The 27,955-nt window shown below is 32.4% G+C and overlaps 2 protein-coding genes across 4 annotated transcripts in view; both read left to right on the top strand.

Moving 5' to 3' along the window:
• LOC148620328 (long-chain-fatty-acid--CoA ligase 1-like) overlaps positions 1–27,955 on the top strand; it is a 41,138-nt gene that overhangs the window by 12,961 nt on the left and 222 nt on the right. For 2 of the 3 annotated variants that reach the window (XM_088581108.1, XM_088581109.1), the window contains exons 15-22: positions 296–368; positions 690–778; positions 2,265–2,381; positions 2,709–2,762; positions 3,539–3,628; positions 5,425–5,526; positions 6,130–6,201; positions 6,964–7,196. In XM_088581108.1, coding sequence (XP_088437234.1) covers positions 296–368; positions 690–778; positions 2,265–2,381; positions 2,709–2,762; positions 3,539–3,628; positions 5,425–5,526; positions 6,130–6,201; positions 6,964–7,104 — 738 coding nt within the window. In that variant the 3' untranslated portion in view covers positions 7,105–7,196. Of the gene's footprint in view, positions 1–295; positions 369–689; positions 779–2,264; positions 2,382–2,708; positions 2,763–3,538; positions 3,629–5,424; positions 5,527–6,129; positions 6,202–6,963; positions 7,197–27,955 lie in introns of those variants that run through there. The other variant, XM_088581110.1, reaches the window with a different exon arrangement.
• Positions 10,825–27,901, top strand: LOC148620329 (long-chain-fatty-acid--CoA ligase 5-like). The gene is made up of 20 exons (XM_088576840.1): positions 10,825–10,881; positions 15,651–15,753; positions 16,465–16,526; positions 17,467–17,568; positions 17,984–18,083; positions 18,886–19,058; positions 19,454–19,486; positions 20,093–20,144; positions 20,919–20,992; positions 21,482–21,559; positions 21,827–21,961; positions 23,064–23,146; positions 23,585–23,735; positions 24,891–24,963; positions 25,514–25,602; positions 26,131–26,247; positions 26,557–26,610; positions 26,904–26,993; positions 27,370–27,471; positions 27,815–27,901. The coding sequence occupies exons 1-20, from the start codon at positions 10,825–10,827 to the stop codon at positions 27,899–27,901; spliced, it is 1,815 nt and encodes a 604-aa protein (XP_088432966.1).

The following is a 27,955-nucleotide window of genomic DNA, read 5'->3' as shown; positions in this document are numbered from 1 at the left end:
AGATAATGTTGTATAAGAGTATGATATTGTCTATAATTCACCTCAAGCCTTTTTCCGGGTTAATTACATATCTAAATCCGCAAAGACAATAATTAAATGCATAAATGCCTTGCTCATCTTCTGTGACGTCGTTTTTATCTCCTGAAATGTTGGAATATTTTTTTTACTATAATAATTTCATTTCGAGCTTAAAACTTTACATACATGTATGAAAATCTATGCGGCACATGTCTTACTCATTTTTGATTAATGATGCATTTTAATCTTAATAAAATTTTGTCCACCGTTTATATAGGTACTAGAAGGTTATGGACAAACAGAAGCGACAGCTGGTATCACTTTTACTGTTCCAGGAGATTCGGTAACAGGTAACTGCATCAACTGTGAATAAATGATCCAATGCTTACTGCTCTTAACTTAAAGAATATGCTAAAATATACGAATAAGACTCTATGTAACCAGTAAAGCTTAATTGTCTGACGATGTAAGCAAGATAACCGGATGTTTACACAGATTGCATAATAACTTTCCTAGGTTACTAGAAGAACTATTAATTGAAATATAACAATATCATGTTGAACAAATTAATTGACGTGTATGGAACTTATCAGCAATAAGTAACGCCTGCATTATAAGTCATTGTCTTCTTTAGTACAATAAACAGGAAATAAACCTCTTTCATTTTACAGGTCATGTAGGTAGTCCTTTACCAGGGTGTAGGGTGAAAGTTGTCGACGTACCAGAAATGGGATACTTTGCATCAGAGGGAAAAGGCGAGGTAACTGTTATCTTTCTTTTCTTTGGTGTATAACAAGAATAGGTATGGTGAATACACCAAAGAGACAATAGTCCCACCATGATGAAAATGTCAGCCCAAGGCCACCCAGTGGTCTTAATGAAAGACGAGAAAACCCTCTTACTGCAAGGCAGGCTGTACCTGGCCCCAAACCATCATTATACACAGGTACAGGGAGTTGCCCCTTCATACCCAAGTAACACAAAAATAAACTTAAGGTGAAAACGAAATAAGACAAACAAAGGCCAGAAATTCCTGACTTGGGACAGGCGCAAAAGTGCAGCGGGGTTAGAGTATTTTCGAGTGATCACAACCCTCCCCTTTTAAACTGTGGAAAAATATTACACAATTAAACATACCTAAAAAGGTCTGAGTCCCTTATTACAATGGAAATAAAGAAAGTGAATATAAATTACACAGATGTAACAATTAAGGACTACTATTAGTTAACTGAAATGCCAGCTCCAGACCCGTGTGTATTCATATATGTTTTTGTGGAAGTTTTATATATTATCTATTTTAGCTAGTAGTTCAGTAGAAGGGGTAATCAAGGGAACCAAGGTACTAGGGTAATCAAAAGAATGTAATCCAGGGACAAAGACCAAATGGAAAATTGACATACACAACAAAGGACATAAAATAACTAAAATCATACATACTAAGTAACAAAGGTAAATGAACAACTCGGACTCCACTTAAAACTGGGAGCATGGACTAGGTGCACCGGTAAGGTAAGCGTCCTCTGCTTTTCTAGAAACACCCCTCGACTTGCTCATAAAAATTCAAGTCCGGGGTAGACAAACGAGGAAAGGAAAACTATGACCCGTTGAATAAATCAGTTTTCATTGTGCAGATGGATACACCACAACGATCCACGAGTTCATGATGACGACCATAAAACTTCTGTAGTGATGACTTCAATCTTGTAGCAACATAGCTCTGTTCCAGAAGCCTATTTGTTAGAGTTCTAGCGCGATGCAAAAAGTCTGCGTAGTTTCGGCAAGTTCTGGCATAACGTTTGAGTTGCGATATGAACACTCCATACGCAGGTGCTGAAGGGATGTTGCAACAGATGAAAGGAAAGTTGACAATTCTTAATAAAGTCATCACGTTTGTCGTAAAGTTTGGTCAATAGGTTTCCTTTACCATCAACTTTTTAAGTTTTCTGTCCATAGACAAAAGACAGATGAAATGTTTTTCAAAGAAACATTAGAAGCATCTCATCCATATTAGTTACAATAAAATTCATGTATACCAATGCAAAAAGCATTTCTTGTATCACTTTTTCGAGTTTTAAAATATTTTTCAGGGCAGCGAGCAGCAACTTCAAATCTTTTGTTTCTCTGTAAATGCACCTTTTTAAAATCCGTTTTTAGACGTTTAAAAATCCATAAAAAAACTGTAATGCATATATGTGTACATCTAAAATTAAATACGAAATTTTAAGTGCACTTTCTGTTTCCATTAGGTGTGCTGCTTCGGTCCAAACGTTTGTTTAGGTTACTTCAATAACAAAGAAAAGACCGAAGAAACGATAGATGAAGGCGGATGGTTACATACTGGGGACATTGGTGTCTGGTTAAAGGTATGTAAGTCTTTGAAGAGTGATACGTATTTCTGCACATATTAACTACGTTTCATGATAAAAAAAATTTAAGAGTAGATAATAAGTTTTTATACTACTATATTGTATTTTAGCATTTTCCAAATAACACTAAAGGCATCCTTTATAAATTCACATTTTATGTAAACACTGTACTTTGTACTTCTTTCTTTCTTTAAAACAAATTAACCGCGCTTTCAAATATTACAAGAGAGTGTTAACGTTCATTCACTTTAATGTAACTACTAGAATGTTATTATTGGTGGGTAATCTAATGCATAAGCATGTATTTCTTGTTATTAATTACAGAATGGCACATTGAAGATAATTGACAGAAAAAAGAACATTTTCAAATTAGCACAGGTAATTCGTAAACAAATTTGAGGTACACTTAGTAAATTATTTGCCCCATTTACATGTTTAATCTACTGTTTCATCTTCAGTAGAACGTTTTTTATACAGTTCATTTGCATCTTTTCGTGAAATTTGTGTTGTTTTCATTCTAAATTATTCATGATTACATATGTTAAAATGACTTGTACCAAGTAATACTGAAGAGAACAGTCAGATATCTCAACAGTTTAAAGTAAAAGCAAATCAGATACCTGTATAAATTGACTAAAGTTACGGGATGGTAAGTATACATCCTCTGCATCAATTGTGTTCTCCATTTTATGCCTGGATAACGGCAATTCATTAAAATACTTAAAAATAGATCATATTTCAATATTTCAAATTTCGGTGTGTGGCCAAGGAATAACCACCTCATCAACAGCATTGGGATCAAATCCTAGTACATAGGTAGATCGAGACCGAAAAACCAATTGTATACAAGAAGTAATCAAAACTAAAGATATAGAAAAAGAAACCAAAATCTGGCAAGGAAAACTTACACTCTTTAGTTGTAAGGGTTTTGAATTTGATGATATTGCTATTTTCGGTATCACAATTTTTTGGTATTAACGATTAATGTCTACGCTTTACAATCTGTCGTCCACAAGCAGTGGGTTCTGAATTCAAAATACCACAAATAAATGTAAATAAAAGTTTCATTTAGTAGGGAACATTCTGACGTATTACTCTGCACAAGGCAAATTGCATGCTAGATATTATATCTGATTTGGCCTTTTATACAACAGGGTGAATACATTGCACCAGAGAAAATTGAAATCGCATACATGAGAAGTCAGTACATCGCTCAAGTTTTCGTAGAGGGTGACAGTTTGAAGGTAAGTCCCCATTATTTGTTCAGCCTGCAAAATCATGTTAACGCTTAAAAACTTTTAAGATCTTTTGGAGACAATCAGTTCAAGACTATTATCTGAACATAACAGCATTTAAAGCTATGATTCGTTAATACTGTATATTTTTATTCCCCATACTCAGTTAAAATCCCGACTTAAAAACATTATACATCGTTGTTTTTACCAAAAAGATGGTACACCTAGATACAAATATATAGTTCTTGGTAGAGATTCCTCATACTTTGTAAGAAATAATTCCAAATCATCTTCCAAATATACAGAGGAAGATGTTTACAAAATGCTGGAATTTTTAATCGACAACATATTTGTCCAGTGTGGTGGACGTGTTTTTCAACAAACGGTCGGCATTCCAATTGGAACAAATTGTGCCCCTTTACTTGCTGACCTATTCCGTCACTCTTATGAGGCTGACTTTATAACTGATCTGATCAGAAAGAAAGAATATCGTTTGGCTAAATCCTTCAATCTCAGTTTCCGCTATATAGATGACGTATTATCTTTAAACAATTCTAATTTCGGGGATTTGATACATCGCATCTACCCAAAAGAACTTGAGATAAAGAATACTACAGACACTGTGAAGTCAGCCTCATATCTTGACCTACACTTAGAAATCGATGGTAAAGGAAAACTATTGACCAAACTTTACTACAAACGTGATGACTTTTCATGCAGAATTGTCAACTTTCCTTTCATCTGTGGCAACATCCCTTCGGCTCCTGCGTATGGAGTGTTCATATCACAACTCATACGTTATGCCAGAGCTTGCCGAAACTACGCAGACTTTTTGTATCGCGCTAGAACTCTCACAAATAGGCTTCTGGAACAGGGTTATGTTAATACAAGATTGAAGTCATCACTACAGAAGTTTTATGGTCGTCATCATGAACTCGTGGATCATTATGATGTATCCATCAGCACCATGAAAACTGATTTATTCAACGGGTCATAGTTTTCATAGAGTTGCTCATTTACTTTTGTTACTTTGTATGTATGATTTTAGTTACTTTATATTCTTTGTTGTGTATGTCTGTTTTCCATGTCTGGTTTTTGTCCCTGGATTACATTCTTTTGATTACCGCCATAACCTTAGTTCCGTTGATTACTCTTTAAATATATTCAATAGTTTTTATTGTATTTAATGTAAATGTGTGTCAAAATCTTCCAAAATAAAAATATATATATATATATATATTTCAAATTTCGATATCCCGTACATGTGTTTCAAGGAGTAACCTCTTATCAGTATCGTTAGAATCAAATATATAGGAAGATCTAAATCCACATATTAAATGTGTGCAAAAAGTAATCAAAACCAAAGTTATCTAAATAGGAACCAAATCCATTATCGAGAGGTTCTTTCATGTGTAATACAAGAAATGAAGCCTCAATGTTTTAGGTATTTTGAAATTTGTATTACTGCTAATTTTGATAAATGTGATAAATAAAATCTGATGTTATTCGGATTCAGACGAGACTGACTACTGGGTTAGTGAATACCTATTCTCTTGGACCTTTGGTACACCAACAGTGGCATCGACCCAGTGGTTATTAAATTCAAAAATACCAATTATTGTATCGCAAATTTCAATATGTTGTACACATTTTGTCATTTGCTTGTTGGCTTAATCGCTTTAAATTTTGGCAATGTAATCGAACTCAACGTAGTGAATGTTTTGTCGTCATTATCCTCCTAAAATACGTTACTTTGTGTATATGTATAGTTTTTTTATAAAAGATAAAAGGAATGTTTTTTCTAGCCTTGTTTGATGGGAGTGGTGGTTCCTGACGAAGAAACGGTAAAAACACTCAGTTCTGAAGCTGGAGTTGCTGATGATATGAAGTCTATTTGTAAGAGCGAGGTTAGTTATACTCTAGTTAGCTTACGGACAAAACTCTGGAATCGATGCGTTGTGGAATTATATTTATAGTTCATTTTATTAACTTCGTTCATCTCGGTTTTAGGGTATAAACGAACAAATAAGTGGGGAATATACAATAATTACAGTTTAAAGCAACTATTCATACTTACATTTCATAAGAAAGTATTTACAATACTTCTGCACTTAGCATGCAATTTGTTCTAAAGACCAGAGATGGGGATAAAATCCAAACATCTAACTTTCAATATTAAGGTTTTCAATATCTGGCGCTAAAATAAATATACTTGACACGATATCAGACCTCCATACACATATTAAATTATTCAAAAAACTATTTTTAGTTGAATTAGCCACAATTTACGGAATAGGTACATGTACGTTTGTTCGAATTGATGGGAAGCAAATAAGAACCCCAACCAAAATGATGATAATAAAAACAAACATAAATACAGTAGTTAATCCAGTTATTTGGTTTTCAAGTACATATCCACAAGAGCAATATTTTTTCTAAGAGTTATATTTTCCTTGCAACCTTTTTGGACATATTTCCATTCACTCCCAATTTTATTGACATATTTTCAGAAAATCAAAGATATCATTCTAAAAGACATGCTGGCTGTTGGAAAAGGTCTCGGATTAAAGTCTTTTGAACAGGTAAATTAACACTCCTTTTCTTTAACAGAAATGTTCAAGTAAACTTAAACGTCATGCAATAAACTCTCAACTATTGTTTATTCTATGAAACAGAAACTCCTTGGCGGAACATCACAAAATGTAGTTTTGATGTATACATGTAAGTTACATTGAAGACTTTATGGTGACAAATAGATTTTATATTGTTCGTTACTTGGTATTAGATGGATGACCTTCTCATTGGCACATTTTCAATTTTTATTTTGTGTTTGAAATTAAAGCGAGGCATTTATATACGATCTAGACGTTTTGTTACATTACGTTTTAAAACATTTTGATTGTGTTGTTTTTGACTATTTACAAAACAAATGCTTTCATAATCATGTGCATTTAAGGAACGTTTCTATACACTATATTCTTCCTAGGAGTATTCAATTTGATACAGTACAGTAATGGGGAAAACTTCCTATTTTATTGTATATGTGGGGAATGGGAGATGGGAGTGGTGTATGGGGGATGGAAAATTAGATTTTAAAACATTTGTTGATAGGCAAAATGTATTAAATATAATTAAGTTTTATAATTAAAATGTAGAAGAATTAAAAAAATATATTTTTTTTAATTTGATGAATTTACTGTGCTTTTAAAATGAACATCTATCTTTTCCAGTTTGATTTGTTGGATTACATCAACTACAACAAAATATTAAGATATGTGTACCTTGGCTATTGTTGTATTCATTTAACTCACTCAAGACAATATTTTCATACTCATATTTTGTAGGTAAAAGATATTCAATTGTATCCCGAATTATTTTCTGTGGAAAACAATTTATTGACATCGACATTCAAGAACAAACGATTCCAATTGCGAAAATTCTTTAAAAAAGAAGTTGATGACTTGTATGAAAAGCACAAAGTGTAAACTGTAGTATTCAGTCTGACGTTGAGGGTAGTGCCAAAGTATATTACAAAATTGTCATTTGTCATATTGTTATAATAAATAGATTTATTGTTGTTTAGTTTTGTATATGCAATTTTCCGTTCCATTATATATGACATTAATGCCCATTTATTTGGTTAATCATATCATCGCTTAATTATACTGTCTTCCTGCAATGACACGAATACGTCTTTAGAATGCTAATGATCTCTAAGTTACTTCACTTCAAAAGTTTTATGGTCGACATCATGAAATCGTGGTCATTCTAGTGTATTCATCTACACAATGAGATACGATTTGTTCACCGTATCATAGTTTTTCTCTTTCGTCTATCTCGGACGTGACATTGTTTAACAGTTCAGTGGGTGCTTCCAGAAAAATGAAGGAGCTTTACCCCACCGCTTCACTTGGATTATGCTCCCAGTTTATGCATTGGTTGCTCATTTTTTCCTATGCGTGTGTTGTTTTTGGTTATTTCATGTTCTTGGGTGTGTGTCTATTTCCCTTTATCTGGTGGGTATACCTGAATTATGTTAAAGTTGCTTTCCATTAAAATCCTGGTTCGACATATTTGCAAGGTTTGGGGAATCGCGAAAATAAATGCTCACCAAATTTATTCTATATACGGTTCTACCGTAAAAAATACATATATCAAGGATATCGAATCATAAATAAAATGATGGCCACGTTAAAAAGGTAATGACAAATAAATAGAAAATTAAACTGGTATTAAAACAAACAAAAAAATACAAAACGAAATGACCCAGAAAATCAGAAACAAATGATCAACAAGAATATTAATCATTAACCAAGTGCTCTTTTGTTGTGAACTACATTGTTTTTACAAGTTGTACAATAAGTTGATCAAAACTTGTTACGAATGATTGTAAAGTAAATAATTACAAGGAATATTTAAGAAAAAACACACGAACTTAGTATATTTTATAATATCTCAAACGGGCGAATGATGAATTTGAAATTATCAATTTAATCACGTACAGTACATGCATTTTTACTCTTTAACACAATACTCGCTTAATGTGTGCCTTAAAACCCATAACTCATTGCATTTTTGCTGTTCACCCATAATCTCCATCAATGCTAACAGTCAAATGTAAATGTTACAGGGCAAATCGGAATCCAGTAGGATCAAGAATCATCCTATGGCAAAAAAGGAATTACAATTTCTGCCAGGACCAATTGAGATATATTTGTACTAGGGGGATTTCGGATGCTACTGAAATTCTAGTAGGATCTAGAATCGTTCTAGAAATTTAAGTAAGTAGGAGTAAGATTGTCATGACATTTTAAACTATAACATTTGTTAGAACACTGAATTCTGACTACAATTAATAATATTTTATTCAATCGAGCTACAATATGTGATCAAGTTAAAACAATAAAAACACAACTTTTTCAATATTTTGAACAATTTTCAAATTTTCTTAAGGAGCACTTTACTTATTGCAACACTTAGTAAGATTCTGTTTGTGACATTTAGTTGAATATATAAGCTTTGCTTTCCGACACGAACATCCAAAGTGTTACATTTGCCGTTACAATTGCATGTGAATGAAAATTGACCGTCATTGTTAACTGAGCGATTTCTTTGATATGCTTGAATGTGAGATATTTCGGCAAGTTTGGTTGGATTAACAGCATTTAATTTGGGAAAATTTAAAACACAGTTCAAGGGATTAAAAGTCAGGTCACGGGGATTAAGCAATTTGGGATTCTTAAAATATCTTTACTACTTCTTTTAATAAGAGTAATCAATGGAACCAAGGTTCTAGCGGTAATTAAAAGAATGTAATCCCGGGACAAAGACCACACATGGAAAACAGACATATACATCAAAGAACGTTAAAGAAGCTAAAAAACATACCTACAAAGTATCAAAAACAAATGAGCAACTGGGACTCCACTGAAAACTGGGAGTAAGGACCAGGTGCACTAATCATCTTTAATAAAAGATAATTAGACAATTATTTTGTCACTATATAACACCAACACACTTTCAGTGTTTTTCTTTATTTACGTATATTATATCTTTTTAATAATTGTACACTCATTTAAGTCATGACAATCAGGAATCCTCCTAGGGCAAATCGGGATATTTCAATCGGTCCTAGTAGAAATTGGAATTCTGATTTGTACTGGGTTCCTAATGATATCTTGCTTAAAAGTTGGTCCTGCTGGGGTCAACTAACAGTCTTTAGTGTAAAGGTAAAATTCAGAAAAATGCCCTTAATTGATTGTATATTTTTCTTATTAGTGCAGACAATTGTCCTATTCAAATAATTAGTTCCTCTTATGTAATCTAAAACAATGTTTGTGACATACATTTACGAAAGCTGTATCATAACAATATCTCAAGAAAACATTTCCATTGAAGACAGTTTTCAAAATCACCAGCCTTTGTTGAATTAGGTCACCGATTGTACGGAATGCTTACAATTGTGCAATTCTTTGATTCAGTAAATTTACTAACCTGAATGTTAAGTTCATTTGAACTGTTTTTGCAAATGCTTTCTAGGATTGCTGGGTTTTCTCATCAGGTAGGTTTTTCTTAATTGATCATCTTCTCTCGTGTATGTGTAAAGAAGCAGTATGATGTGCTTTATGATACTAGTAAGGTACATTTCTAAAATTCTGCCGACGTCAAAGTACATCGGAACGCGCAGTTTGCAATATAGCGCTCGAAAGTAAGGGGTTGGACAATTGAAAAAGTGAATTCAACATCTCACTTAGTATGAGTAGTTTAATACCAACTGGGCAATGTGAAGTGATTTTTAATCAGGTGTAACACAATCGAAATTATTTTGTATTTAGATGTGGATTTAATTAATACCAGTAATTTTTTATACATACAATGTGATCAAATAAAACTTATGTCCGGGTTCGTTTATCCGGATTAAACTCAAATATAATCCGGATTCCTACAACTAACATTTACAGTTATCTGTGTACTTTCTCCTAATTGGGCGCGGATAACGAAACTTTTATATGTATATATTATTGCATGTTTAATCTATCAAAGTTGTGATAAAAAATCATCATTTATACATATATCAAACCGAAGCAGGAAGCCTTGGTCATCTTCTTTTTATACAAAAAACCTGGTTTATTTCATCATTCTTTTTACCGTAAAAAATGAATACAAACAACAGCTTGATATTGTGATAATTCATATTGAAGTTTTACTTTTTACTGTCATTTATTTCGAAATCTGAAATATGCCGACTAGAATTTAGTGAACATCCAATTGACTTTTCCGTAGTCCTCTTTAAATATTTCATTTGGATTCATGGATAATAGTGTTAGTCCATTATCAATGGATATGCTTTTTTTTTGTTATCTTTGTATTTTTATATTTTAGTTTTATTAGTTAGATAAATGTGGTGTTTAATTAAAAAGTAACAATCATATGTATTACAAATTACGAAATGAGAAGGAGAAACCTCATATATCGTATTAGATTTACATATCATATGTGTGTTATAATCAACATGCTACTTTATTTCCAATAAAGTTTCCGTCGAAATTATGTTAATCAGAATGAGATATTGTATTATTTGTTATATTAACATTAAGTTTCACATACACTAACACTTTCCTGTTTTTATGCTAATCCTTTCTTACTTTATCATCATAACATTAGTATCGACTAATAGGTTAGATAGTGCGTGCTGAGTAAAAACAATGGAGCAACCCGTGGTACCACCCGTTGATTTGAACAACCAGGCGATTGTACAGGAGGTATGAATTTATTCAATAAGCTTTTATAATGATAAAAAATTAACTTTTTATAGAAACAATAACAAGCACGTGAAAGAAAAATAGTCTCCCAGCATATAACAAGCGAAACGCTGTATTGAACGTATTATATTTTTTAAACCGAAATCCCGAATACTACATAACGTTTTTGTTCATTCACCACAAGCAATAATATTCGGAGGTACAAATTAATCTAATGCTTACAATAATAAGTACCACTCTCATGAGAGAGTCCGTGATCTTTTAGGCGTTATGGGTCGATCTTGATCAGTTAAAATACAATACTCTTGATTTACGTAGAAAATAAGTATTTTTTACATATATCACCGGGTACTGTACACTGCTGTGTATGTTATGTAATTAACAGTGGGCAGCTGTGTGATGACAAGTTGGTCTGGTGATTGGGCGCTTGCCTCAGATCGGGTTGATGAGTTTGGATTTAGGTGTTTTTGGCGCCAAATTTCTGACATAGTAAAAATATTTTTGCATTATTACAAAAACTGGAATTGAGAGAAAGATCGTTTATTCAATATTTGATTTCTAACATATTACATAATAATGAATAACCATATGAATAAAAGACATTACAATGTGGGGCCTAAAAGTGCCAAAAATCCCTGAAAAGGGATCCCCTAACCAAAGTATCCATGGCGAAATCCGAGTGATCGTGCAATCAAAACCCAACCAGCCTATGTAACCAAGCAAATATCTAAATTCTTCAAATTACAAAAAGAACTTCTAAAAAGCATGGAGGGTGTCCTCTAGTGGAGCAAGCCATGTTGACCTCTACTTTTAAGGACCTATATAAATACATATATACTCACACATATATACATGTATATAAACAATTGCAAGGGATAGCCATGTTAACCCCGTGCTAACCAAAATGAAGCAAGTCATGTTGACCTCTACATACAAAAAGTATGTATGAAAAGCAGAGTAAATATACAACATGTACAAAATAACAAAAATATAGTTTTGCCACTGAGCCACTTATTCCCGAAAACAGATGCTAAACCACCATGAACCCCAGCAGAATCCAAAAAAGCTTTAGAACATCAGAGAAATCCCAATTTTTAAATAAAATACAGAATAACCCATCGAAGTTTTTAACAAATTCATGCAACAAAATTAAATCCAGTCTAGCTTCTGAGTTGTGAGTGATTCTATAATATTGACATGTATGACCCATAGTTAAATCATATAACCTACGTAAAACGAACAACCAGGAACAATGACACTGCAAGCAAAATTCAATAATCCCATAAGTGACTGCAATTCACGTAGTTAACTTTCTTTTATACCGATAATCTTGCTGAAGTGAATGTCTTTTCTCAAGCTTATCCCGAGGCAAACTTTCATTCTTGATTAATTTATTTCTATTCCATAAAAAGTTATACAGGTAAAAAAAAATGTGTTTAATGAAGTTCCGAGTTTGCTTCACCCACAAAGAAAAAATAATCATCTAAAAGATGGGGCACACTTTGTATAATTAATTTTCAATTTAAAATTCATTACGAGCCGTAGAAAAAAGTTTCAAATAATTGACAAGGGGGATAGCTTACATATTAGGCAAAACATAATAAAACACAATGTTTTTTTTTCTTCCCAATGAAAATTCAACAAATGGTGATTATTTTGATGTATTGGTAATAACAAAAATGCGTTCTGGATAGATATCACATTTTGCCAATTGTGACCATACAATTGGACCAATTCAATCACAGTTTGTTTCAATATTTAGATGACTAACAGCTGTAAACTCTGGGTAATACACGAATTAACCAATTTGCCCTTTTCGTAAGACAAATCATGGATCAATCGGAACTTTCCAGGTTCCTTCTTTCGAACTAAACTTGGCGGTAAACATACTAAGTCTGGAAAAAGAGGTAGATTAAAAGGGCCCACAATTCTTTGTTTTCTTATTTCCTGACCTAATTTCATATTTACGGCAGATAAATTAGTGCGAGCACACTTATGATTGGGATGGTAGAAATCAATTTGTCACTCAAAATTAGATCGTAATGCAAAACCAAATGTAAAACTACCTACCAGTAGTTTACAAAGTTTACAATCATATCCATTCAGAAATTTGCCCCATTTATCTGCTTTCTTGGGTTTGGAAATTTGTTTTCGACTTTTGTCTCCTTCTTTGCAAGTAATTGAGCTGTGTGTTACTGCAGTGAATGTATTGACTGGTGTTTCAGTTTACATGTTCGTTACACACCCCAGATCTACAGAAGGCCCAGCAGAAACCGAAAGGGAAAGGTTGCTGGGCCCTTCTTTGGGTTTAAAATTTCTCTGAATATTCTTTGGTCCACTTGTTTGGTTAAAGTTGCCATACGCTGCTGACCGCCACCGTTCATCATTTAAAACATCCAATAAAAAGTTTTTTTAAACTTTCCTAAAATTTTCGTCATAGGATTTGCCGCTGAAAATCAAAATTGTTTAGCCGTATACCTTATATTTTGGCCATATTTTATAAGTTCTAAGACTGAATTCTGGTTATTCAACAAATAAATGGACAATAAAATGTCAAACTCGTTGGCCCATTGCCAAATAGATAGTAGTCTCATTTTATTGTTCTTGTTTTAAAATATAGACATTGTCATTTTCAAACTGTATGATAATCTCCCTTATTTCTTTATGGGGCAGAAGGGCAGAAGAAAAAATCAATATAGTAACATATATAATTCGGCACATGGATGTACTTCGAACCGTATTGTCGGTTTCTGGTGCCACGTCCGGTGACAATATCGGTGTTAATGTCAATCCCTGGCTCAGCAATGATGTGACAATCTCATTTGCATACAGCAAAAGAGCCATAACGCCCAACGGTACATTTACATTGCCAATAGCTTCAACGGGAGGAGGCACCGTTTCGGAAGCGGTCTGAATTAGTCGTTGGCCTCTTCTTCTCTTTGTGGTGGTGTTTCGAGATAAGGAAATATTTTCCTCAACTAAACGTGCGGGAACTGTTTTCTGCCTTTAAATGACATTTTAAGACTCTGATAGTAAATAGCTAAACTGCACACTGGCATTTTAAAATACAAATCAAGATGCTGATCAGTTTGGAACCAAAATGATTATTTTCTACACAACCATTAAAAATCGTTTAAACTGAAGGTCCACAACTTGTCTTAATTCAAAACCATATTAAAAACTTTGTACCGAGAAACGCGTTTAATAAAGGCAACCACAACCGGCAAACCGTAAATTGATATTTACAGCTGAAACTCAGATGAGAGCAGCTTTTTCATATCAAACCATAAAATCATTAATATTGCTCAGCACAAAAACCATACGTGAACAACGTGACAAGTTGAGGCCAATTAACCTTCATACGATGCATGAATGAACCATTTGTACCAGGCTGAATAAAATTTGTATCATAATATTGATATCAACAACCAAATACAACTATCGTTATAAAATTCATACATGTATTTACATGTACTATATATGCATATATAATTATATATCGTTTTTAATAATTTTAAATCAAATTTATCAACATTATGATTAAACCATAAGCAAATATTTTAACATATAAATAAAACTTTGGTACATTACTCTCTGTATTAAAAGTAAAATTTATAATAACGAAGTCGGCTAGCAACTGCTGCACGAACACATCTTGCATACATTTGTAATCTTTCGGCATTCAAATACACCATATCATTGAGTAACACATTAGAGGTGTGTTTTTATAGGCCCCTGTGTTTCCAATTAGTTATTATACATAACACGCCTTCCTATTTCATTGTTAGCATCACATACCTTAGAATTATATACAAAATTTACTTCCGATACATCGGAATACCTTGGGAGCATTGCCCAATAACCACATGACGCATGTTATTATAATCTGGAACAATTAATTTGTCCCATGCCAATTTTATAGCGTCAGCTTCTCTATACAAATCATTCCCATCAATTTGCAAAAATACAAAATACGGATTAAATTCAGAAATGATTTGCATTGAATCTTGCTTTTAAATAGATTTCCGACAGAGCCTAAGCGTAACCCCTCCAAGACCATAAAATTCTACTTGAATGTCCGTGCCACCTACCAACCAACCCAAATGACGATTATTATATGAAAAAGACAGTAATGTATGAACACAAAATTCCCAAATATTAACACCCTTCGGATAATGATTCAAATGCAAATCAAATTAGTTTAAATTTGGCTTTTACCTTCCAAAATAAGAGTAAGCTAGGCTGCTTCTCCATGTCACCTATCGTCTGCTACAACACCTGTGCTGGGTCCAGCGAAATGTTTATATGAGGCATAATCCAGCTCCGACAGATATTTTAAGTAGATGAACAGTTTTTTAAAAACAGTGTCAAAGATGACCACTCCAGAATGATTTGGATTTTGAATAAAAAACCGATTTCATAGGTTTAAAGTCAGTCGTTACTTTGACGGAATGGAACTTACAGGTTTTAAACGAACAAGTTTCCGCTTCCAATTAAAAAAGTATAACCAGATCTTCTCTGCTTTCGAGTGGATATTTCTTCTTTTGTTTGATAGGTTCCATTAAGCCTTCAGATAAAACAGTAGAAATTGCATGACTGCATCTTTGTATGTATAAAGGGTCTGCAAATTAACATTGTTGGTATTCTAATAAACAAACAAAAGATCAAGACGCTACTTACTAATATTAGTCATATAAATTTCAAATGTTATTTTTAATTAATTTACTCTAGTATGACGTAACAATTTGACTTCATTTATCTACTATTAGGATGGATCAAGAATTTCACGAATCTCTGCTGACGACTTAGAGGAAAACTCCGGTAATCTGAAGACGACATTCGACGGCTTTAAACGTGGATTAGATTTATCAAGTAATCTCGTTTTACTTATACATTCTTCTTTATAGGTTTTACATGCAGATTACTAAGTTAAGACTAAATCTGACCTAATATATGTGTATATTTCACCTATATATATTTTGTTATTTGATGTGTTAGCTTTTGGGTATGGAAACTTTCATTCAATAACTATGGCGACCAGATTTATTCATGGTTAAAGTTGTTACAATACTGTCAGAAATGTGGTAGAGACATGTTTTACTTTTAAGATCTACCAATACTATTTTTTTATGTTTTGTCGATATACTCTTAAAGATAATTTCTAGCAATTTATGTAATGAAGATATAGGGTCACCGATCTATCAAAGGGATATAACGTCATCTTTATCATTTTGGTTTTAATCTACAAAATAGACTGATTGTCCTGTATACTTTTGTCGGGGCGCCTTTGAAATAAACGCAAGTAGCTCTGAATGCTGCATGACATATGGAACAAAATAGACTCCCAATGAATTTAAAAATGAATTATATGATATTGGCAAAAACTGATATTTATAAGATCTCACCATTTTTTATCGCAAAAGTTTGACCATAAATAAACTCCATTAGCTAAGTTTGAAAATAGAAATTCACCGGAATCTCTATAACGTTATAGACACACTGCAAAAAAAAAATAACGTTCAGAAATATTATGAGCAGACACAATAATATGACGTCTCAATAAACCCAATGCAATGATTACAGATAATGGTCCATGTCTTGGAACAAGGACGGGTAACTCATACGAGTGGCAATCATACCAGCAGGTGGGTACAACGTATAATAATATTATTTCGGATATATTTTTTTCTATATGAAACAATGATTTATAAGTACGATAATTTTAAATCGCATCATTTTGCATACATAGAGTCAACTAGTTAGTCTCTTTCGTACTCAAACCTCACACCGACACAAAGTATTCAGAATAGAAGCGTTGGAAACGGGGAAATTTGGAAAAAAAATGTAGCTTTATCTTACGCAAGAAGAAATTATTGATTACTTTTTGAAAAAAAATCTGTAAAAACAATAATTAAACCCCAAAAAGATCTTTGCTGAGCAAAGGATAATACGATCGCAGCATGTTGAACTTTGCCCAAAAATAAAAAAAAAATTGATTTTTTTGGGAGCATGGTCCCTTTATCCCTTATAACTCGAAAGCCATAAGAGATATATGAAATCTAATTAAAAACACAGCAGAAATTTTCATATGAAATGCAATGAAACAATCAAATCGGACTGAATATAGAAAAAAGAGTTGTTTTTGGAGGCATGATCCAATTTTGTAACCTTTTAATTCCAAAATCCATAAAGACAAGCCTACCCTTGGAATATCTTTTAAACAGGATATTAAAAGGAACTGGTGACATCTGAATCATAAAATTCGGATCAACAATGAACTTTTACTATCAATCGTAAGGATAAATCCCCTTTTCCCCTTTTAGATTCTTATTCCCAAAAAGGGGATGTGCAAAAACCTCTAAATATTTTAAGGCCCTCCGCCATGTCCCAAGGAATAATGTGTTAAAATTTTAAAAAAAAAATATTGGGTTAGTTTTACTCAAGTTTTTCGTAATTTGACTAAAATTAACGGAGGCCAACAACGACAACGACGACAGGGTGATCCCAATACTATCGGAAAATAATTTAAGACAAAGAAAGCAACAGATTAAGGACGATGTTTTACTCAGTTGTTTGATAATACAGGTTTATGATCGAGCCCAAGCTTTTGGTTCAGGGCTAATTGCCGATGGATTAAAAGCCAACAATGATACATTCATCGGGATCTACAGTATGAACAGAGCTGAGGTATAGTTATGGGTTCAAACAATTATGTATCATTGATTTTATGTTTATTGGCATACCATCTAAGTTCATTTTGCAGGTTGAAAATTTGCGAAAATGAATCGTTTACAGCATTTCATCACATATATCAATTGCTTTTTTTCACATTATTCTAAATACTGTTGGTTAGTTTTTCTATCACATACAATTATCGACTATGTTAATTAACTACTTTTTAAAATGAATGAAAATAAACAATATAAAAATACCATCAAGATAAAAAAGTTTGATCAAACTAAACCAGAAGAGAAATTCAGTTAAATCACGTCAAAAGACGCTTTAATAATTGAATTTATTATGGATTGGTAATATATAGTATTTTCCCGCAAAAAAAAAGATAAATGATGACATATAATTTTTAAAGTTTGTAACTTTTCAGTGGTCTATAACAGATGTGGCATGCAATATGTTTTCAATGATTAGCGTCCCTTTATATGATACGTTAGGACCACAGGCTGTTTTGTACATCATAAATGAAGGTTATTATTTCTATATATGCATATGATATCTAAATATTTCTATTGATACAAGAAAATATAAGTTAGAATATCACGTTTTTAAGCATTGAGTTAAAAAAACGACAGGGAATAGTCATTTCAGATACCAAGAATAATTTATATAGAAGTGAATGGCGGCGCATTTTATTTTGCTTCTACTTGTGACTAAGATCATTCTATCAAATAGTTCATTAACCTTTAGTTAGGAAAAATCATTATATTTTGAGCATATCGATATCGAAGTCATGGAAATATCGATATACTCGATAATTTGATTTAGCTGTGTTTTCATTTAAAATATAAATATAAATTCATCGCAATAAATGACGCGCAAAATACCTTTTTCCCATACTGTGTATTATTTCGTCATAAGAATCGAATAATTGAATATTAGCATTTATATATATTGCTATATAACTACTTTAAAGTGTGTATTGTTTTAAAATATCAATGAAGGATGCAGTGTGTTATAACAAAATTACCGAAAATTACTGACAAACTAGGGATTGTCATATAACAGAAAAATGGCAATATTTAGGTAAAAACCTGAAAATTTAAGTTGGAAACCACTGCGATGGTCCTGATTGTACAAGCATTGATGGAAATGGTGGGTTATCCTGATTTTTCGCGCAAGAAGCCTCCCGCTTCAATCACAGGCAGACTTAAGTTATTTCCGGGCAAATTTGATTAAATCGGTAGTTATAACAGTGCAGACGACATAAATAACTTGCAGTGAAAATGTATAAAAAGGAACTAAATACATAGAATGGTTGATTTATTTTAGTGGAAATATCCCACGTCGTTTGTGACAACAATGACAAGGCCAAACATTTGTTAGAGATTGCAGAGAAAATACCATCTTTAGCCTGCATCATCGTCATGGAAAACGTTAGTGACGAAACAAAACTTCTGGCGTGCAAAACGGAAATCAAAGTAACCAATTTCACAGATATAGAAGTAAGCACTGCAATTCATACTATAAAAACGACATTTGTTATTTGTGTCATCGAAGTCGATAATTGCAGTTGTTATTTTTTAATTCTTATTTCAAAGAGCCAATAGTAGATCATTTTAATTTATATACGCTATCGGTTGGATACGTGTTATGTAATATCAGTGAATACTTCTTAATCCATCACAGATATAGTAAAAGTTGAGAACTTACAAAAGGTATTTAAGAATGTAGATAAGGTCATCCTCATAATGTGTATCATTTTAGTCTCGGAGTACTCGTATATTTATTTATTGCATAAATCTTCTGACCTTTGGAAGTTAAGAATATGATCAAGTAAAACTACTGTGTTTAGTTTTGCGGTATCGGATTCTGCACTAAAAAATGACATCTTTTACAGGCAACTGGTAAATCAAGTCTATATGATCCAGTTGTAAGTATTAGTATCAACGATTTACATTTTAGTGATTAGAAAAGTTATATTCATATTTATAGAAAACTATAAAACACAAACTAAAGTTCTGGCATTACCGAACCACTTCAAGAGTAATCTCTCATTTTACCACTGTCTCGGCAGCACTACCGGTAGAGAAAAGTTCGATTCTGGCAGATGTTCGAATTACTAAGGTTTAAAATGCATTTTGATATATAAAGAGGCTATTTAAAGAGTCTGATTTAGAGAGATTTCCGGATTACTAAGGGTTCGGTTGACAGCGGTTTCACGGTTACAGTATTAATTGATTTGTTCTTAAAAAAGTAGGTACCGATTAATATTTAAAACACTACTTTTCTAAACACAAGTTCGAAATTATCATAATAGCATTCTGTCCAACTTCTGCAAAAGCTTAAATAAGCGTGGCATTTTTTTAATCACCAAGTGTTTTTTTTCTGTTTCTTTTAACGCTCTTTTATATTCGGAGTTGAAATGAGCTGACGTATTTCTCGGTAGAAATTAACAGTTTTAAAAATCGAAATTTTACCTTCTCGGTTTTGGCAATTAGAAAGTGAAAATGAATCTTTGTATTGTTTCTTCTTGCAGCCGCCTCAACCAGATGACATTATGACACTTTGCTACACCAGTGGAACTACTGGTAGGAAATACTTTGCCGACTATTATGAAATAGTTTCTGACTATAATGAATTATTTGCTGACTAATATGAATTTAAATCAAACATGTTAATATCTTATCAAGAATGTAACATAAAGATAGCTGGTTTAAAAACGCTGACCCTACCGATGATCCTGGTCCAGTTGTAGTAGAGATCGTATTGTCCATTTATTCTCTAACTTCCATGTACAGTCTTTTAAATATTTGGTGGTTTTGTTAGATTTTTTGTAAGGTTTTTGATGTAGCGTTTTTTTCCATGTTCCTCGTTCTAATCATGGTCACAATGCTTCCACTTTTATTTAATTGATGTGAAATCATATTAACATGTGATATTGTAAAAACATTGAAATTACCTATACGAATCACCCAAGAGTGATCAAGGGAATCAAAATTCAAAAGAATGTAATTCAGGGACAAATAACAGACATGGAAACAGGCGCACATAACAAAAAACATAATATAACCGAAATAATACATACAAAGTAACAAAAGTGAATAAGCAACTCGGACTCCGCTAAAACTGGGATCACAGAAAAGGTGTACCGGTAGGGTGAGCGTCCTCTGCTTTTTTAGAAACGCCTGTCGAGTTGCTCATAAAAAGTCAAGTTCAGGGTAGAAAACTATGACATGTTGAATTAACACGTTGAACAAATCCGTTTTCATGGCCCAGATGTAACTATCCACTCACGATGACGACTCAAGATTCATTGTTTGTTTTTTTGTTTAATTACATGACTTGTTATTTTTGTTACACAGGAAATCCAAAAGGTGCTTTGATAAGTCACAAAAACATGATAGTGAATATGACAACAATAACGTACAATATCAAGGTATGTAATGCACATCAAAAGTAACATGCATGAAAATATTATAAATAAATCTAAGTTTCAGTTTACATATGATTAACTATAATTATTATTTTTAAATGAATTATAACCATATGTTAGCAAGCCAATATTAACATGTGATATGTATATGACTATGATATATTAATTATCAAATGTGAACGTAGCAACAATTGATTTTAATATGTGGTACTTTGGGCTATGTATCCCATGTAATTTAACCGATTCCACTCGTCACAGTAAGACACATTGAGCAAAGTTGCTCAATTTAGATAGTAGACATTCTCAAGTATTTTACATTTAAAAAATGATAACGACGAAAATTTATATCAGTTAAATTAACTATTTTGGTAATTGCAAAAGGTTAGAAACATAACAAAGTTAATATGTAGCTGTAGTCCATACATGATTGTGCAGCAAACTATTTTTGCACCTGACTTGACTGCAATTATATGATCTGCCTTTAATTTTTAGAAAGTAACACAGTTTTACCCAGCAGACAGACACTTGTCTTATTTACCTCTAGCACACTTGTTAGAAAGAGGGGTGCAGGTAATCTCAGTAACAAAGATTTTAAGGTCAATAAGGATAAACATCATGGAAAAATACTTTTACTAATTAGATATGAGATGTGATAACGCTAGATCCTTTGGTAGGGTAAACAAGCATTCTATGTTGTTTTAAAAACCTTTCTCTTCGATCATAAGTGTTAACAAAAGTTATTTAGTTCATTTTGTCCCGTTTGTGCTGGATATTTTAAGCGTATTTCTCAATTGTTCAAAGTATGATCACGCGATTTCATGCATTCGTTTTTTACAGACTGTAATGTTTATGCATGGTTGTCAAATAGGGTTCTTCAGTGGAGACATTAAACAGCTTTCAGATGATTTACAATGTCTGAAACCACACATCTTTCCTTCAGTACCAAGGTTACTTAACAGAATATACGACAAGGTGACTATAAAGAATATTGTTTAATTTGTATTGCTAAAATTGTTTGCACAATGCCATGTTTGCTATTTAGACAATTTGAATTGTTTAAAATAAGTACATGAACTTCTATGGGAATTAAAAACTTTACTTGTTCATTGCTAAGTATAATATAAAGTTGGATTTGAATATATTACTGATTTCAAGACGAACAACTAAAACATACAGAGAATCGGAATAAATAAACTTAGAGTAGCTTCAACAACAAATCTGTGTTGTCTAATTGAATACTGATTCGCTTGCACTGCAATTTTTACTTAAATTTTGCATTATATTTAACTTTTCCTTGCAATTACAAATACAAGAGTTGGTGGAATCACAGTTACATAAAAACAATGATTCACCAATGCATCCATTTTTAAAACTTATTGATTAGGTGGAGAATTATTTGATGGTGCACTGCACAGTCATTTAAAACCGGTTTAAAAGTTGATTTAATATCGTACGGAATTTATACATAAACAGATGAAAAAAGTGTGATGGTAATTTAGAGTAATTTAAATGCATTAAAGTTCAAGAATGTACCAGTCCCTTAGCTTATAAGGTTTTCTTGTCAACTTTAACTGGCTGAATTTCTAAGGTACATAATTATGCACGACTTTAAAAATAACGGGAAAAAAATATGACATTATCAGTTGCCCCTTTTCACACATCCTTCACGCATGTTCTCCTATTGTGGTAGTTTTAAGACACCAAATTGTATATAACATAATATTTGGCAGTTGGTTTTAGTAAGCTTCTTAGATTTACTCAGGTTTTTCAGTATGTAACCGTGACATTATTCGCCAATGCACTTATGAATTTCGTGAACATTAATAACTCATGCTTACAAGAAAACGTGTTTTATTTAGACAAAAAAAGTTTTCGACTAGATTCAATAGATTTAAAAGGAGCATTTATGTCAATTTATTTCATTAAAATGAAATGAAATGTATAAAAAGTAACTACACATACAGTACTACCTCTCAGTTTGTCCTCATTTCTATTGTATAGTCTATTTTCAATGTGCAGTATAGACATATTCTTATATATATTTTTTTATATATTTCATATATTTTAATTTTAGGTATTAGCTGCTACTCAATCAAGTTCATTGAAAAAAATTATGTTTACCTTTGCATTGTCCCAAAAATCAAAAGACCTCAAACGGTAATAACCAATTGCTATTTTAAATCTTGTGATATGTCTATTTTTTGTCGATCATAGCCTGTGACAGGACTAGGTGAGTATATCAAGATGTATAAGATAGTATTAAGTATATAAAGGTAATAGAATAGAGAAAAAAAGTAAGAGATATATTTAAATGTAGTTGAAGAACTATTTACTTTAAAAAAATATATATATTATTGAAATGCAATGATATGACATCAGAAGTAAATACTGTTCTCTTCAAAATTTCAAAATTGCTTTAAAAACATTGTAAGGATTGAAGGAATGTTCTTGTACTTGCACTCATATTTATCATTTTGTACACACTACAGAAACTAAGAGGACATGACCTGCATATTTTTAAGCAGAAAATATATATTATTAGTTTAAAAAAACAAAATGGATGGAGTCATGTTCATTATACATTTGTTATTACAGTGGCATCATTAGAAATAACAGTATATGGGATTATTTGGTATTTGGAAAAGTACAACAACTATTAGGAGGAAATGTCAGAATGATTTTGACGGGGTCGGCTCCTCTTGAGGCGAAAGTCATGGACTTTTTTCGATGTGCATTTGGGTGTTTGGTGAGCGCATTTTAAAAAGTTGTATAGTGCAGTTTTAACACATCAAAAGCACATCATTTGGATTATTTTTACATATATTTTGTAAGAAATGTAAATCTAATTGACAAAAAATCATGACAATAGTTCGAGTAAGTATGCCTACAGGTATTCATGTTATTTTTGTGTTATGTGTGTCTTTTCCCCTGTCTAGTCGTATTCATTGGATTATGTTACTGTGAAAGTACTATTGTTCGTGGAGTACCAATTTTCGTGGTTTTCGTGGGTAGGTCATGCCACGCAATTTGGTTCCCAAGTAGATCCCCATTGATGTGTACACTGAAAACTTCCAAACCACAAATTCAAGTATCCAAGATCTTGTGTTTCATCCCTGATCCACGAAAATTGGTATCCACGAATTCAAGTACCTCCAAAGTATTTGTTTTTACCCTTCGAAACCGGGTTTCCTAGATTTCCCCTTGAACAAAGTTTAACAATTTTAATTGATTTAGTTTTTAGTCATAGTAATATCATTAAAACAAGTAAAACCACTAACACGTACATGGAAGTAAAATAAATGAGCAACTTCCACTCCACTTAAAACTGGGAGCATTGATCAGGTGTAACGGTAAGGTACGTGTCATCTGCCTATTCAGAAACAAATTGGTTCTCATGGTACAGATGGATACAGCCTAATGTTTCACAAGTTCATTACGACTACCTTAGAAATTTTGTAGTGATGACTTCAATCTTATAACAACATTACCCTGGTACCAAATCCTAATTGTTGTAAGTATGTCGCGGTACAAAAAGTCCGCATAATTTCGGCAAGCTGTTGCGTGGCATATGAAAACTGCAAATGCAGGTGCTGAAGGTAAAATACCAAAGAGGAAAAGGAAGTTTCCAATACGGAACGTTTGTCGTATAGCTTGGTCATGAGATTTCCCTTCCGTCGATCTCTACGATGTAAGGCTGTTTTTATATTGTCTGTGACGCCCTTTTCTTAAGTTCGTTCGTGTAAAAACTTACTTTCAGTTTCATATACTGAAGAGTTGCTTTGTCTATATTATAAGGTCACAATAAGCTTAAAGGCCAAAAGTGTTGTCATTCTGTACGTTGTTTATGTCTTATTGTTTTTATCTTATAATGTATTCGTATCTTAATTTCTACACCATTTAGGTACTGGAGGGATATGGACAAACGGAAGCGACGGCAGGCATCACTTTCACCGTTCCAGGAGATTTTTCGACAGGTGAATCGCATATATTGTATTTTTTATTATGAGATAAGTAGGAGAGGGTGTCGATAAAAAAGTGTTTCAACATGTAATGTCTTAGCAGCAGCTTTAAGAACAAAATACTTGGGACGTTTAAGACACAAAACTAAAATGTGTACAAAAAGTACTCAAAACCAAAAAAAAGGGGGGGCATATCCACCACGCACCGGTATGTGTCGAAGAAGATATATATTAATGTAATTATAATGTATTCAAGGAATGAAACCCCAGTGATATTTTGGGTTTCGATTTTTTGTGCTACTGAAAATTTCGGTATATAATCTTTGATGTATATCTCGGGTCAGACAAGTCTTAAATTACTACTAACTGCTGAAAACACTCGGGGGACTATAGTCCACCAGCAGTGTCACTTTGATAATTGATACTAAAGCAGCTCATAATACTTCTAAATACGATTTAATCTGCAAGATATTTGTTTTGCTGTAAAGTAAAAATATTAATATATTCAGTGCATGTAGTACAAATTAAAACTAATCAGAGAAAAATATTTTGTGTTTCATGACAGGTCATGTAGGCAGTCCTTTACCAGGTCTTAAAGTGAAAGTAGTTGACGTACCAGAAATGGGATATTTTGCTAAGGATGAAAAAGGAGAGGTACACTCAGTGTTATAGTACAGTGGAACCAGTCTATATCTCACCCCTTTTGGGCTTTGAAAAATTCGGTTTAGGTATTCGGTTTCTTAAGATGTTCAATACATTTGAATCGATGTAGATTAACTTAATTCTAGTCATGTGCAATATTTACAAAATACTTCGGAAAGAGAACTTTGTACATGTACATAAAGATAGAGAAGTTAAGTTTTTTTCTTAAACTGATCATTTCCAAAAAGGTTTACAACGACGAAAACAATATCTGCTTCATGGTTGCCATGTGTGTCATATATTTAGCTATTATTCTTTAGAATACTTGAACTAGTATCATATTAGTCAAAATAAATCTTGTTACTGTCAAGCCCATTTACCTATTTTTCTATTTCACTTTACATTTTTCCTAGTATTATATGCCTAAAATGAAATTGGAGATAAATCTGATTTGTACTATTAAAAAAAATGTTATATCTTAGAAAATATTGGTGTTTTCTAGTTGCTTATTTGATACATTGTTACGTTCCCTCTTTCAAGATATGCTGTCAGGGTCAAAGCGTGTTCAGAGGTTACTTTAAAAACAAAGAAAAGACACACGAAACGATAGATGAAGATGGATGGTTACATACCGGGGACATTGGTGTCTGGTTATCGGTATGTACAACAATTATCAGTTAAAAACTTGGATACTGCAGCTGCTACGTGTAGAGTATTATCTTTTAATACTCAAACTCATCTAATGAAAAAAGGGGAAATAGATGGTCAAATTCAATCTTTCTAGTTTTTTTTCAATTTTTTGTTTAATTAAATTATACATACTTATGGAGATGTTTTATTTTATTTATTTACGAGAATTTCCTCATTGATCTTTAAAAGTCAAAATTGATATAAGCCTTACTAATTACATTTCAATAAAAAAGGTATTTCACATTATTCTGTAGACTACATATATGTATATTACAGAATGGTACCTTAAAGATAATTGACAGAAAGAAGAACATATTTAAATTAGCACAGGTATTATCATAAGCAAAATAATGTAGTCAGGATAACAACTTCTGACTGTTTCATTAGCTGTAAGTTAATTTCTGTACTTCATTTTAACTTATCAGCCTAATGTATGTTAGTTAAATACAGTTTATACACTGCTGTACATTATTCTTCTAGAAGCAGGAATTTGTGCCATTTTAACTTGACTACAAATATAGGAGTTTTGTTTGTTGAAATTTGTTGCTTTCCAGTTTTTCTTTATATCATATAAAATAAATATAACAGTTAAATGTAAATAATGGAATTGATCTACATTACAGGGTGAATACATTGCACCAGAGAAAATTGAGATAGCATACATGAGAAGTCAGTATATAGCACAAGTTTTTGTAGATGGTAACAGTTTGAAGGTCAGTCTATATGTAGGTCTTCTGGTTAAATATTAAAGTCAATTCTGTATTAATAACTATTGACCGTTTTTGACAATTTGCTTTTTGTGTTTGGAACAACATAAATCAAAAGATAAAAAATTACACAAAACGAAAAGACGGAAACATATATTGACACAAAAACAACAACGAACTTTCCTACAGAGAAAAACATCAGTTGGAATCCATGATAATAAGAAACATGTGTTACTTGTATACTAATGTTACAGTTTTTACCAGTAAATTCTAAGATATAATAAGGTTAACTTAAGTTTTCAAGATTTTCGGATAGTATAGACAAATGGAAAATCGAAATTACGACGTTGTATTATAGTGTTTACCTTTTGAATATTTTTAGCCATGCATTATGGGAGTGGTTGTTCCAGACGAAGAGACTGTTAAAAAATTAAGTACCGAAGCAGGGGTTTCTGATGACATGAGTTCCATCTGTAAGAGCGAGGTAAGGCTTTTTTTACCATCAAAACATGAAATGGCATCCTCCATATGCTGATCAGCTTCAAATGAAGTTACACTTTTTATCATTTCTCGTCAAAGTATGACATAATTAACCACCCTCAGATCGTTAGAGGGAGTTTCTCATGCCCGTCTCGTCGAACGGCTTCGCAGCGAGAAGAGATGAGCATGAGAGCCTAAGAACAATTAAATCCTTAAGTCTCAATATATTTATGATGAAATTTATTACACTGACTGACTTTCACTAAAGATAAGCAAAAATTACTATGAATCTTATGATGTCAATAAAACTGATTTAATACACGTTATCATAACCTTCACTTTTTCAGCAACAATTGATAGTGATAATAATTGCTTCTTATGTGCAAGTCCGTATTATTTCTACCCAGATATTGATTTGCATCTTAGAACAATGAACTTATAGTAGAAACATTGACGGTTTTCAGTATAAATAACCTTTTTTCCTTGTT

The sequence above is a fragment of the Perna viridis genome, chromosome 4, assembly GCF_037379345.1.
Source record: "Perna viridis isolate PV_CMFRI_1.1 ecotype Kerala chromosome 4, ASM3737934v1, whole genome shotgun sequence".
Lineage (NCBI taxonomy): Eukaryota > Metazoa > Mollusca > Bivalvia > Mytilida > Mytilidae > Perna > Perna viridis.
This window is presented reverse-complemented; position numbering and strand designations above follow the sequence as displayed.